Consider the following 13,496-nt stretch of genomic DNA (forward strand, 5'->3'; position numbering starts at 1 on the left):
ATGGGGGTGTGAATGCCAGCTGCCCCTCCTCACCTACAGAGGGAACAACAAGACCCTCCCTAGGCCATTTCTGGGAGCCTGGGAGGGTGGTAAATATGACCACCCTTGCATGGTTCCACTCCAGTGGGGGTGAGGCAGGAATTTCCCTGAATCTTTTTAACAGGTGATCAATGTGACATGTGAGATGCTGGCCACTGTCCAGGTCACCTGCCCAGGCCTGGAGCGTGGGCCTGTTCCTCATGCTGGATGCTGGAGAGAGAGACATGTAGGGGATGGGGACAGACCCATGCGAGCCTTGGTCTTCCAGCCTGCCTGCAGGGACTGGCCTTTGTCCTGCCTTTCTGAGGCTGTTTGGGCTCCATGCCTGGTAGGCTTGCCCTGCCCACCCAGGGCTTCTCTGTTTACAGAAGCCCAGACACCAGACTCGAAGCTCGTTCTCCCACCCGCTGAGGAGCCTCTGTAGCAGGCAGGGGCCCGGGGCAGATGGAGCTGGGCTGGACTGTGGTCAGACTGTGGGATCTGGGATCTGGAGCCCGTCACTGCACCTCCCAGCCTCGGCTTGTCCACCTGCCCATGGGGAAAGGCCTACCTCTCTGCAGTCCTGGGACTCGCGCTGGCATCTGAAAGGGCCGCAGTGTGCGACGGAGGCCACACGCCACTGGTTCCCATCCCCGCGGTGAGAACCCAGGGCCTGAGCTGGTTTCACACAGCTTCCCTAGCTCTGAACCCTGGCTCCATCACCCTCCTCAGAGGCTCTCCCGGTCCCCGCCTCTGGCTGAATCACAAAGCAGAACCAGGCCCTCACAGCTCCTTTCCAGTTTTTAATGTTTTTCTTGTAAAACCAAAAATATAAAACTGGCAGGGGAATGGAAGACAAGTTCTGCATATTTTATATACACGAGGTCTGTGATTTCCAAACCACTGGGGAGAGGAATGGGAAGACGCTATCAAGGGAATGTTACAGGGCCACAAGTCCTGATGGGCACCTCTGTGCACCCAGCTTGGGCTCAGACGGCAGCTCCCTGGCAGTGCTGGGTGGCACGGCCAACTGGCTCCCTGGGTCATGGCCCAGATGTTCCAGCTGTGGCCTGGCGCTCCTGCGGGGTACATGGAGGGTAGGAGTGACAGCAGGTGGGTGAGGTGACATCTGCAGTGCTGGGCAGGCAGGCGCACACAGGGCTCCTTCAGGTGTCCGTGTAGATGGAGGGGATGTGGCCCAGGCAGTGGTCAAAGGCTCCATTGGGGAAAAAGCCACAGTCCTCGGGGCCGCTGGACGCCATGTCTTCAGATGACTGCTGCGGCAGCGCTGTGGCGCACGAGGCCTCGGCCAGGGCCTCATAGCCTGACAAAGGGTGGGAAGCGGTCAGCGCCGGAGGCAGCAGGGGCTGTGACTGCTCATCCTTCCCAGTTCCCAGGCCCCACCCCACCTGCCCAGAGTGCCCCCTCACTGAGTTCCGTCCCTGGGGCCTGCTTGGAGCCCCCTATTTTTCCGAATGTGGGAGCTGGCCGCTGGGGTGGGGAGAGGGCTTGGGAGCCACCCTGGGCCTGGCACATCCAGGGGGCCCAGGACAGCTGGAGAGACAGGCATGGGGCTGACTGTGGGGCAGAATGTGGGGGCGGGTAGGAGCAGCACAGCCCTTGCCCTCAGGGGCTGGTCCCCTCCTGGCAGAAGGACCAGCTCGCCCCCACCCTTTCAGCTGCATCCCCCAAATGGACTCAAGAAACCCAAAGAAGAGCACCAGCATTTCCTGGGCACTTAGTAAGTGCTCATTTTAGCTTGTCTGGCTTCAGTTCTGCAACACTCCCATGTGGTGGGGTTCACTATCCTATTCTATAGCTGAGAAGGCAGGCACAGAGAGGCCAAGATGCTTGCCTAAGGTCACAGTGTGAGTAAGGAAGGGAGCTGGGGTTGAACCCAGGTCCATCTGGCTCCAGAGATGTCTCCCTGTTCCACTGGACATGCTGTGTCCAGGGTGAGGCCACCGCTCAGAGGCCCTTGACTTGGGAGGGGCTGGGAGGGGTCATCCTCTCCTGCCCCTGCCCTAAAGGCCTGTCAATGAACTGCTGTCCTTCATGTGTGTGGCCTGAGACAGGTGAGCCTGTCTACGCAGTGGCGTTGGGCCAAACTGTTCTGAGGCCCTGCAGCTCCTCGAGCTCGTCAGCTGGCGTGTCAGCTCTGTGTGTGATTTTTCCTTGACCAGGAAGTGTGGGCAGAAGGCAGCTAGTGGGCCTGGAGTGGGTTCTGGGGAGAGGGGAGGCCAAAAGAACCTCCCCTGGCCAGTGTAGGGGTCGGGCGTGGAAGTTGTCTGCCACTCCGTCAGAGCTATTCATTCCAAGCCTTGCTGCACAGCTGGGAAATCCAACATGGGCTGGATTGGGGTGGGAGGACAGGATGGGGAGCCCGCAGTGCTGGGCACCTCAATTCAGGCATGCACAGACACAGAGCACTCATCCCCCATGTGGGCACATGCCACACAGGGGTCCATGCACACACATCTATCACGCATGGACATGGCACACGTGTACTCACAGGCCTGTGGATACGGTCCTTGAACACAGGTGCACAAGTGCACACAAGCACGCTCATCTGAAACAGCCCACATCACACACAGGCACGCACTGTCCGTAGAATCAGCCAAGTCATGGGTGGGTGACACGATGTGCACACAGATGCACGGACATCCGCACGAACGTGGAGTAACACGTGTGCAGACACGAGTGCATGCCCTGCCAACTCCTCACACTCATGGGGCACATGCTGCCAGAGCCACCTGTGCCAGCCCTGCAAGCATGGGCACACACAGATACCTGGCATGGGCATCCAGCCTTGTCTGCAGGGACCGGCCTTTGCAGGTGTGTGGACGTGGACCCACAGGGTGGTGTGTGTCCAGCTGAGACCTCAGTGCTTGTCCCTATATCCTTGTCCCTCCACTTCCCACTGTGCACACTCAAGGCTGACCAAAGGGCCTCTGGGGCGGGTCACAGGTTCCTCTTTGTTGGAGCCCTGGAAACCTCTGGCTAGACCTGAGCCCCAGGCTGCTTTGAGGGTGGTCTTGGCTCCAGAATTCAGGGAGGGTCTAGCCCCTCCCTTCTGATGCCCCTGCTCTGATTAGGCCTGCCTTGACTAGGCCGGCCCCACTGCTCTGAGCCTGGTTCCACCTGGGCTGTGGGCTGTCCCCTCTCCCTGGGCTTCTCTAGCCAAGCCAGGGGCAGAGCTGGGGAGGCCCAGGGCCCTGGAGGGCAGCACCAGGTACCGATGCGGAGAAGGGACAGCACGGCCTTCAGGCTCTGTCCCTGCCTGGTCTCCTCTGCTGCCAAAGGGAGAGCAGGATTTGTTCATTCCCTGATACATCCCCAGGGCCTGCAGCTACGCCCGGCACACAGTAGGTGCTTAATAAATAAAGTGAAGAAGTAATTAAACCATGAGCTCCCAGTCTGATTCTTCAGAAACCTGTCAGCATTCAGACACACAAGGCTCTCGAAGCTGTGGGAAAAGCCAGACATTACAGTCAGGCAGGTACAGACAGTGCTGCGGGGTCCTGGGACTCTCGGAGCCTCTACTTCCCGCCCTGTGAAATGGGGATGGCCCTGCCACATAAGCATCCAAAGGCTACAGGACCCCATGCATGCAGCACCCAGCACCAGGCTGAGCTTGGCAGGTGCCCTGGACCGGGAGCCACGAAGGCAGGGCTCACCTGGGGCAGGCAAGGGCGTGCTGAGGCTGTGGTAGCCGTTGGGCCGCAGGGCATTGAAACCGGGGGTCTCCCCGACCAGTCCGTCCCCGCCAGCTGCTGGCTCCGCTGTCCGGTAGCAGTCACCATAGGGGAAGCAGCTCTGGATGGAGTGGAAACTGCCCTGGTAACCTGCAAACAGGGTGGCAGGGGCCGCGTTCACAAAAAAGAAGTACCCAGGGCAGGGAGGGGGACCGTCCTCACTGCACGCTGCGCCTCCCGTGGTCCCATCCAGGCATCGTGGGTGTGAGCGAGAGAGGAGGGCCAGGGCAGGGAAGGTGCAGGAGGCTGGGGCCCATTCTCAGCTCCGCCCTGCAGGGAGGGAGGACAGGCCAGGGGTGGCTGAGATGGTCTCGACGTCTGCTCCCTCCACGTGCCGCTCACTGGCCTCTCACTCTTCCTCACTGTCAGGACCAGCTTCCTCCAGGCCGTGCCCCAGCTGGGCCTCTTATGTCCCCTGTGTCCCAGCTTCTCTCAGCCCCAGTGCCCAGGCGGTCATTCTCTGAGCCCGTTCCTCCCCCACTAGGCCACTGTCTCCTCATTCCTCTGAGGTTCCTGAGCGGGAATGGTGGGGGTGATATGGAGTGGGCCCCTGGCCAGAGCTTACCTCTCGGGCTGGGCACAGGCGGGGGTGGAGGGCTCTGGAAGGGTGGGTAGGCAGGCTTGCTTGGGAGCGTGGAGAAGGGCTGGCCTCCTGGAGAATGGCTCTGGGAGGATGGGGGCAGCGGCGGTGGCCCGAGCCCCTTCAGGGGGCTGACTATGGGTGAGAGGAGTCCGGGCCCCAACCTGGAGAGAACAGAGAACTTGTCAGCAGGCAGGGGTGTGGAGGGCGGGGCCCGAGGCAGGGCTGCCACAGCTTGTCCCCTCCAGCAACGGGAGCCCACTCCCCAGCTGACCTGCTCCAACTTACAACAGTTAGGAGAGGAGCTTTTATGTCTGGTCAGGTTCAAGCCAAACTCAATCCTGGAATCTCTGGAGTCTGGTGTTTAGGATAGTCAGCAAGGAACAGGGGTAAGTGGTGCGATCTTTCCAGACGAGAGAACTGTGTTCAAACCCCTAACTGCTCTCATTGTCCAGGTGTTTAGGGCAAGCTACTCAATGTCTCTGAGCCCTGGTTTCCCGGAAGGGCTGCCGGCTCACCACCTGGCACGCTGCAGCGTCATTACCTGCCGGGTGCCCGGCTCTCTGCCTCATGCTCGCCACTCTGGCAACCTGGAAGAGGAGCCCTGGAGCAGCCCATGGCACTCACAGTCCCCAGGCATTGAGCCCTGACTTGCCCCAGGCCCTGGGAGATAGATGATCTTGTGTCCTCTTCGCAGACCAGAAAACCAAGGTTCAGAGACGTTCGCCCAAGTTACTCCCAGCCACACAGCACCGACCTCAGGGGCTACGGTGAGGGTGACATGAAAGCGATGTAGAGTGTGACATCTGATGTATTCTCAGCACTCCATCCACCAGCATCATCATTACAAAGATGAAGGGAAGAAAAACTAGCAAGTCGGTCCCACAGCCAAGCTGGCATTTTTTTCTGCACAGTTTATTCTGAGGAACCTTCTCTTGTTTCCAGCCCTGGCCATCTGTCCTCCGCTTGCATACCGCCTGCGATGGGGGGCTCCCCAGCTGCCTTCATACAGAGCCTGAGGGGCATGCAGGCTCAAGACCGTGCACTCTGGAAGCTCATGTTCAGAAGCACAACTGCAGCGGCTGAGAGCTGCACAGGCGCCCTGAGCCCGGCCCAGCCCGGGGCCATCTACCTGGACTGTAGGATGCTGCAGGCCGGGTTCCCTTCTCACGCTACCTTCCTAAGCCCCTAGGCCCACTTCACAGGGGCTAAAATGACTTTGAGATCAACGGCTTGGGGACTCTGGGGACAAGGCTACAGGCTCCCAGCCGGTAAAGCACTTATGTGCATGGCAGAAAGAGGGAGACTCAAAGTCCCCATTTCTTCTCTGGATTTGTGAGTTATTGGACCATCCACATTAAAATATACAGTGAATTCAGTGTCACAGCTCCAGGTGACCTCTTTATCCTTGCCTACCTTCTGAGACACCAAGTGTTAACAGGTCGGTGCCTCTCTGAAAGAAGCAGGGCTATCTGGAAATGGAGAAAGCAGATTTGGAGACAGGCTGGAGTCTCCACATCTGCGGCCGCACCAGGTTCCTCTCTGCTCCCTCCCACCTTGGCAGCCCCTCCACTGCCCCTCTAGTCTGCTGTCATCATCCATAGGTCTGGGCCTCTGTCACTGTGGGCTCACTTGAGGACAGGGGAAGCAGGGCCTCGGTGCTGGGTCCCTGGCCCAGTCACTCACACACTGTGGGTCTATGTCACCGTTCTAAGTTCACGAGCCATTCCTCATCACACCTCCAGGAATAAATCATCATCATCATCATCATCATTTTTAGGCCCATCTTAAGGGTGACCAAATGGGACAGTGTCTTCCTCTATGTACTGGAAACCGTGTAGAGTTGTGCACAAGCCGTGTGTCCTCATGGCCAGCTCTCCTGGCTGAAGATGGGCTGGGGCCTGCAGTGGCTTCGCCTTCCCATGGGTCTGCTGCATGGTGGCCGCCTTATCCCTATCCCAGCTGGGCACCCACAGCCCAGCCCTCCCCTGGTTTCCTGGAGCCCCTGTAGGAAGGGCCAGGTCTTGGTCCTTCTTGGCCACCTGGTGCCCAGTGCTGGGCCTGCCACTCAGCCAACAACCGATGACACTAATAAATGAGTTTCCGAATCTCTCAGCTACGAACCCCAGAGATTAATGGCATTGCAGGATTAAGATGAACCAGATATGAAGGAGAAAAAACATGCATTTTCAAAAGTTTGTTTTTCCTGTCTCGCTCCACCATAAGTTCACATTTGCCACCTTCACAGCCAGTGAAATTAAACAGAACACAACTCTCCCCACAGCAGACATGACGCCTGAGGGTACGCAGCTCTACCTGAACTCTTTAAAAGGCAAGAAAGATCATCTGGAGCTCCTCCTCTGAGTCATGCAAATGATTCCTAAATCAAATATTTTTGCTTCAACTGGAACCTATAAAAATTAATATAAAACCTCACTGGCCTGGCAGACCGAGGGCTTCATACCTCGCACAAGACTGGGAAAAAAATACCCTGTTCGGCATCTCCTCTGAGCCAGGGTAAATAAATTTGGTCATGAAGTCAGGCCCTCTTAGCATATTTTTGAGTGAATCAGATAATTCTGTCAAGCTATTTAAACGTCCCAGCAAACCGCTGGGGAGCCATGAGTGGCTGCTCCTTGTTGACTTTGGCAGGAAAGGGAGGCTGAAGTCCCTTTCCCCACTCTCTTCTCGGGATGAAAAAGAGACCCATTCACACTGGGCCGGGGCCTGGTGTCAGGCATGAGGGCACTTCTCTCCTGCAGCTGGTCCTGAGGCTCCCACCCAAAGGCAGGGGTGGGCAGGCGGGGTGGGCAGGTGGGGGTGGGCAGGCAGGGGTCCCATCTTGTCATCACTCTGCCTCCCACTGCAGAATTCTTGACGGGCACTTATGCAGGCGGCAGGCAGGTGATGAATGAGGCAGAGCAGAGTGCACGGCCAAGGAGTAAACGGACTCCGTGGTTTCTTTTCCTTCGGTTGAAGATGTTTTTCAGCTGGTGGGTGAGCAGGTGGCCTGAGTGGGTATGGGTGGGGGCGGGGGCCATCATGGTGTCGCCTGTGCCAGGTGGGACACAGAGTGTCAGGCATGTGTACGGCTCTCGCCCCCTTCCTCGGGCAGGGCCTTCTGATGCCTTTCACAGAGGCAGCAGCTGAGCTCAAGCTGGGTCCGGTGTTCTGGGTCCCCCTACATCCCCTCAGGCGGCCTCTTCATGACCCTCTGCTCACACTCACACTCACAGCTACAATCTTCCCCTGTCCGTCAGCAGCCCCCGTGCACCCCAGCTCACCCCTGACACCCCCTCCTCTCCCTGCCCAGCCCAGGTTTCCCACTCCTGCTGCCTCTGTGTCACCACTGCCTTCTGGTTCCTCCTCCCCAGCCTGAACCGTGCCCCAGAGTCCACTCCACCCCTGCAATGCTGCCCTGCGCCCTCATCCCAAACCTGACCACATCACTGCTCAACACGCCTCAGGCTGAGTCCCATCCCAGGCCTTGGGCTCTGGACCTGGCAGCCTCTCTCCCAAGTTCGTCACCCCACACGATGGTTCCCCAGATCGCACCAAGCTCTCACCATGCCTACCTTCGCTCTTGCTACTCCTTCCTCCTAGCCTCTCCACCCAACCAACTCCAGCCTCACCTCCTCCGGGAAGCCTTCTCTGACATCCTCCCGGCAGCCACACGCCACTAGGCTTTCCTCTGGGCTCTCCTCTGGGCTCCACAGCCCTTCTGCTTCCTTGCCACGTAGCACTGACCCCTATGCGGTAGGTCTCCTTCTCACAGTAAGCATCTCCAGGGCCAAAGTCATCGGCAGCCCTAGCACTGGGCCCAGGGCCTGCCCACAGGGGCTCCGTAACTGAACACTGAATGAACGGGTGAATGAACGGCAGGAGGAGCCCAGTAATAATAGGAGCGGTGGGCCACAGTGGGCCACAAATGTGGTGATGAAGCCAGGCTGGCCCCAGGCGCAGGCAGGCCAAGACCAAGGCTGTTGCCTGGCAGAGGAAGGGCAGGGAAGAAGGAAGGTGCTAGGGCCAGGCTGGGTGCGGGGAGGGGGAGAGGAGGAGAAGGGACAAGGTGATTAGCAAAAAAATAGCAGGGAGGGGAGGAGGGCGGGGCTGTGAGGACTCCCTCTGCTCATTTGCAAGAAAAACAGATTTCAGCAGATCATGGTCCAGCAATGAACACATTCACCATTTCCAGTCAATTAAGTGGCCACAATGAGAACCACATGGGGCACGGGAAGAGGCCACCCCTCTCCACAGTGATCCTGCAGTAAAGGCTCCCAGACATTCCCTGCAGGCCGGGCGACAGTCACAGCTGCAGTGGCTGGAGATGGGGTAGGGCCCACACCAGCATCTGTGGAGTGTGAGCAGTGGGCAGTCTGCTCCCAAATGCACAGATGAGCCAAGGAGATGCCAGAGTGAGGCCTGGGAGGCCTGGGTTCCATTCTGGGTTTGGCAGTCCGGAATGCAGGGGTCGTTGGGTGGGGCCACAGAGTTTTCCCAGGGTCCCCCAGCGGGGAGGAGGGGCTGCTTGAAGCAAGACATTCAGAAGCCAATACCGTCTACTCAGGGTTACTGCAGGCCCCAGTGGAAGCATGCACAGGAAGTGTTTAGAATGCAGTACGCAGTCAGTGTTCCCTGAAGGCTGGCCATTTTCATTATCAGTAACAAGCAGACAGACAGTGCGGGACACCTGCCCTCCCTCCCTCCCCCCAGTTCCCTCTTGCTGCCCCTGGAGGAGGACTGGTCTGGTGTACATACCCATCCCGGGAGCTCTCAGCCATGGGCAGAGGGGACAGATGGTGGTGGGAACTGGTGGTGGCATCCAGAGGGTGGTGCCTGGAAGACACATCGTGGGCTGGGGGCAGGAGGCCTGTCGCGAGTCCGTTGTGGGGGGTGATGGAGCCAGGATACACACCTGCAGGGAATCAAACAAGGGTCACTGGACTCGGGCCACTCCCTAGAGATGGCTGTGATGGCCCAGGAGCTGTGTGTGCCTGATGATGGAGACAGAAAGACAAGAGGGAAAATGAGCACAGTTGTATCACTGGGAGGTTAGGGGCCCCAATGAAGGAGGTGCTGGCTCCACTCTGCTCAGTTCAGGCCCTGCAGGCCCTGGTTAAAGGGCTGTGTCCAGAGCTGGGGCTCACCCTGATAGCAGAGGTGGACTGGCAAGGGGCTGTCAGAGGCATGGGGTGCTCAGACCATGTGTGTGTGTGTGTGTGTGCGCATATGCATGTGTGCATGTGTGTGTGTTCGTGTGTGTGTGTGCACACATGTGTGTTGAGATGGGGGCATGTATTGGGCAGGTTGTCTCAAATCTCTGTGGCGCTGTCCAGGAAAAGAAGGGGCTTGTTCTGTGTGGCCCTGGAAGCAGACAGAGACCCAGGAATGGAGAGCAGTTTGAGAGAAGTAGACAGCAGCCCAGGGCGCCGCCGTGGCTTCTAACGCGCAGTGTTGCTGCAGGGCAATGGAATGCCCTTGCAGGGTAACCACCTCCCCCAGAGACATGTAAGCACAGCCGGGTGTCCACTGTGAAGGCTTTCAAAGAGGGATGACTGCACTAGCTGGGTGGCAGGCTGGCCTGGGAGACCTCTGAGAAGGGCTGCCATGGATAGTTGTATGGACTGTACACTGAACAAGGGTCCCAACTGAGGAGAGGAGTCAGCCACATTCTAGTCTCAGATTCTAAACCTTCAGAAGATACCTGCAGGGTGATGCCACCTTTTGTCACCTTTTACCCCCTAGGGTCTTACCCTTGTTAAGATAGGCAGGCTAATAAATCAATGGAGGACACTAGGTCAGCATCCGATGTTGCTCCAGGGGCCCGACTGAGGCTTAGGGAGTTACTGAGCCCAGCACTCCCCAAATGCCTTCACAAAGAAACCCTAATCAGAGTAGGAAATAAACCCCTACTCTGGAACTGAAGTCTAGGAAGGACACGGCAAGAGCTGTAAGTTTTTATGTTCCCTGTTTCATCTGAAAAAATAAAAAAGATAAATACACCCGACTCCTGCATTCCAGGCCACCATACCCAGAATGGAGCCCAGGGCTCCTTGGCCTCCCTCTGCCTTCTCCGTGGCTCATCTCTCTAGAGAGTGCCAGTTGTGCATCCCTTCTTCAACCTGGCCATGCTTAACAGCAACTGATCATTTTCTCTGAAATCCATGCATCCAGCAGATGCCCTGGGAGGACTCTGTGTGACCTGGGGGCTAGCCTGGGGCTGCACTGATGGACTGTGTGACCTGGGGGCTAGCCTGGGGCTGCACTGATATGGTGTCCACTCTGATTGGCCAGTGCACATGGGGCAGCTGTTACATACTGAACGACACTCTGGTCACCATGGATCCAGACCAGTGCTCTTATTACACCATAAGGACAAATCTGAGAATACACCAGTCTCTTTTCATGAATGGAGTAAGGAGACCTTTTACCTTCTCAGTTGGTTGGGGTTCCAAGGCTAGCTCATCCCAGCTGGCCCCTTTGGCCTAGGCCTGCAATTGAAGAGGCTGCTAAGGGAACAAGCAGGGCTGTGGCAGGGGTGGCAAGCTCAGTGCCTCAGGCAGCATGGCAGGGAGCAAAATAAGTGAAACTGCATGGATTAACAAGGGGAGCAGCGGGGCCTGTGGCAAACGGGAGAGCACATGCTGTGAAAAGACCTTCATATGGAAACCATTAAAAAAACAAGCCTGCAATCCCAGCACTTTGGGAGGCCGAGGTGGGAGGATCACTTGAGGCCGGAATTCGAGACCAGCCTGGCCAACATGGCAAAACCCTATCTCTACTAAAAATACAAAAATTAGCTGAGCGTGGTGGCGCGCACCTGTAATCCCAGCTTCTTGGGAGGCTGAGGCAGGAGAATGGCTTGAACCAGAAAGGCAGAGGTTGCAGTGAGCCGAGAAGGTGCCATTGCACTGCAGCCTGGGTGACTCTGTCTCAAGAAAAACAACAACCAAAAAGCACCCCTGTGCCTATGAGGCCAAACAGTTTGCAACCCCTGGCTTGGAGTCCCAGCTGTAAGCACCCTACATACATTACATCCGGTGATTCTGCTATCACAACAGCTACCGTTAATTAAAAACATACTATGTGGCAAACTGTCTTTCCACATTATCTAGTTTAACCATCTCGACAAATGTCAGTGGGGAAGACAATATATCCCATTTAAGATGAGGAAACTAAATTATTAGCAAGTTGAACAACTTGTCCAAAGTCACAGAGTAGGTGGCTCCTCGGGGCCATCTTCCAAGCAGTGGGGAGAGAAAGTTCACATGAGGCCAGGGCTAGGAGCGGCTCCAGCCCAGGTGGTGTTCTAGATGTCTGACTGAGGCCTCGGCTCTGGTGCAGGTGTCACTGCTGGCTGCTGTGAGACCCTGGGGCTCTGGGTGAGAGCTTCCAGGCACCCTCCAGCTCCCGGCCACGGTCCTTACCACTCCCTGCCTCTGCACTGTGTTCCCGGGACCAGCATCCCCGGTCCATCCAGCCACTGCCTCCCTCCCCAGCTTGGGGAAGTCGCCTGAAGCAGTATTTGTGGAGAGAGCTTGGCAAGGAGCTGCCCACGTCTGAGCCGCTCACCTTAGCACCTCTTCGCCTGCTATCTTGAACCAATTTGGGGTGCTGACAGCTGGGAAGGCTTAGAATCCAGATCAGTCCTGCTCCGTCTCCCTCAGCCACGCTGACCTCATGCTTCTCAAGTCCTCACTGTCCATAACATTACCTTGGGTCTGCTCAGGACAGGCCTGGCAGATAAGCTCCCAGGGGTCGGGGGGTCTCCTGTGCAGAAGAGAGCTGGTCCCTACTCAAGGGAGCGTCCTGCAAGTGGACAATGGAAATTCGGTGTCTCCCTCTGCAGCTCGTCCCTCACCTTCTCTCCTCTGTTCTGGACTCTGCTAACCCTCCCTGACTCGGTCCCCTGCCCTTGTCTCCCGGTGCCCTGGGGCCACATCCCTGCCTGTCCAGCCTCCACACCAAAGACGGACACAGGGTGGGTGACCGAGTGTGTGAACTAGAGATGCTGACCATGTCAGCAAACAGCAGATGGGAATGAAGGAACCACAGGATTGCAAAGAGCAGCAGGAGCAAGGATGCCACGGGGCCTGCCAGGCTCTCCCCAAAACACACCACTTCAGGCTGTAAAGCTGTGTCATCAGTCATCAGCCCTGAGTGCTTAACCTCTGGCCTCACATCTGTTCCCTTCTCAGGCATCTGCCACACGGCCTGCAGAAGAACCTAGCAGGTCAGATCCTGGGGGATCCAGGACACTGGGCTTTGCCTGGCTGGTCTTGCCCTCCCTGCTATACTGGAAGCAGCTCAGGGACGGGGCCAGCATGGGGCCTGGCAGACAGCAGGTGCTAGGTATGGCTGAGGGACAGCACTGGCAGCAGGGAGGTACCGGCTCTGGTTAAGAGGGCAGCCTGCACAGATGGTGTGGGTTCAAATCCTGCCTCTGCCACCTGCTGACTATGGCTTGTGTGTGCCTTCTGAGGCTGATGTGAGCATGATGGCAGTGACGTCCATGCACAGTCCCTGGAGTGGTGCCTGGCACAGTCAATACGTGCTGGCTGTGCATGATTGTAAGGTGGACGAGCACACAGTCATTCTTCTTGTTCCTCAAGAGCAACAATAACAGTAAGATTATCGGTCACACAGGGTTTATATAAGTGACCGCATCCACGATCACATTGTTCTCATAGCAGATGAGATCCCTCAGTGTCTGGGAGGGAAACTGAGGCTCAAAACAGGGAAAACACCGCTTATTGTCACAGAGCAAGGGCAGCAGCTTCAGCAGGAGCGGCTCCTCCAATCTGTGATGATGAGGCCTCAGCTGATTCCGTTTCTCATCTACAGTATGGGTTTCACACTACTCCACAGCATAGTTGGGGATTGAATGAGGGGAGATTTGTGAAGTGAGTGGCCCAGGCAGGTGCTCAAAGACGGTGACTGCTGGCCCTGTCCCTTCTCGCTGGGACAAGCCCGAGGCTGGCATCTGGGAGAACAGGCTTGCAGTCTGGACTGGCTGCTGACTTCTCTGGATGACCTCAGGTGATTTCTTCTCCTGCCCAGGCCTGAGTCTTCCCTGGGTAAATGAAGGGGTAGGTACGAGAGCTTTGCCCTGGGGGCAGCACTGCTCCTCAGGAGCTGCTCTC

At 57.3% G+C, this 13,496-nt stretch overlaps 1 protein-coding gene across 3 annotated transcripts in view; it reads right to left on the minus strand.

Annotated features, from left to right (window-relative positions):
- Positions 1 to 801: 801 nt before the first annotated feature.
- GLIS1 (GLIS family zinc finger 1) overlaps positions 802 to 13,496 on the minus strand; it is a 239,334-nt gene continuing 226,639 nt past the window's right edge. For all 3 annotated transcript variants that reach the window (XM_017504415.2, XM_037729897.1, XM_037729895.1), the window contains exons 7-10: positions 9,112 to 9,268; positions 4,339 to 4,517; positions 3,696 to 3,863; positions 802 to 1,342 (exon numbers count right to left, since the gene is read on the minus strand). In XM_017504415.2, coding sequence (XP_017359904.1) covers positions 1,185 to 1,342; positions 3,696 to 3,863; positions 4,339 to 4,517; positions 9,112 to 9,268 — 662 coding nt within the window. In that variant the 3' untranslated portion in view covers positions 802 to 1,184. The remainder of the gene's footprint in view (positions 1,343 to 3,695; positions 3,864 to 4,338; positions 4,518 to 9,111; positions 9,269 to 13,496) is intronic.

The sequence above is a fragment of the Cebus imitator genome, unplaced genomic scaffold, assembly GCF_001604975.1.
Source record: "Cebus imitator isolate Cc_AM_T3 unplaced genomic scaffold, Cebus_imitator-1.0 Scaffold322, whole genome shotgun sequence".
NCBI classification, from domain to species: domain Eukaryota; kingdom Metazoa; phylum Chordata; class Mammalia; order Primates; family Cebidae; genus Cebus; species Cebus imitator.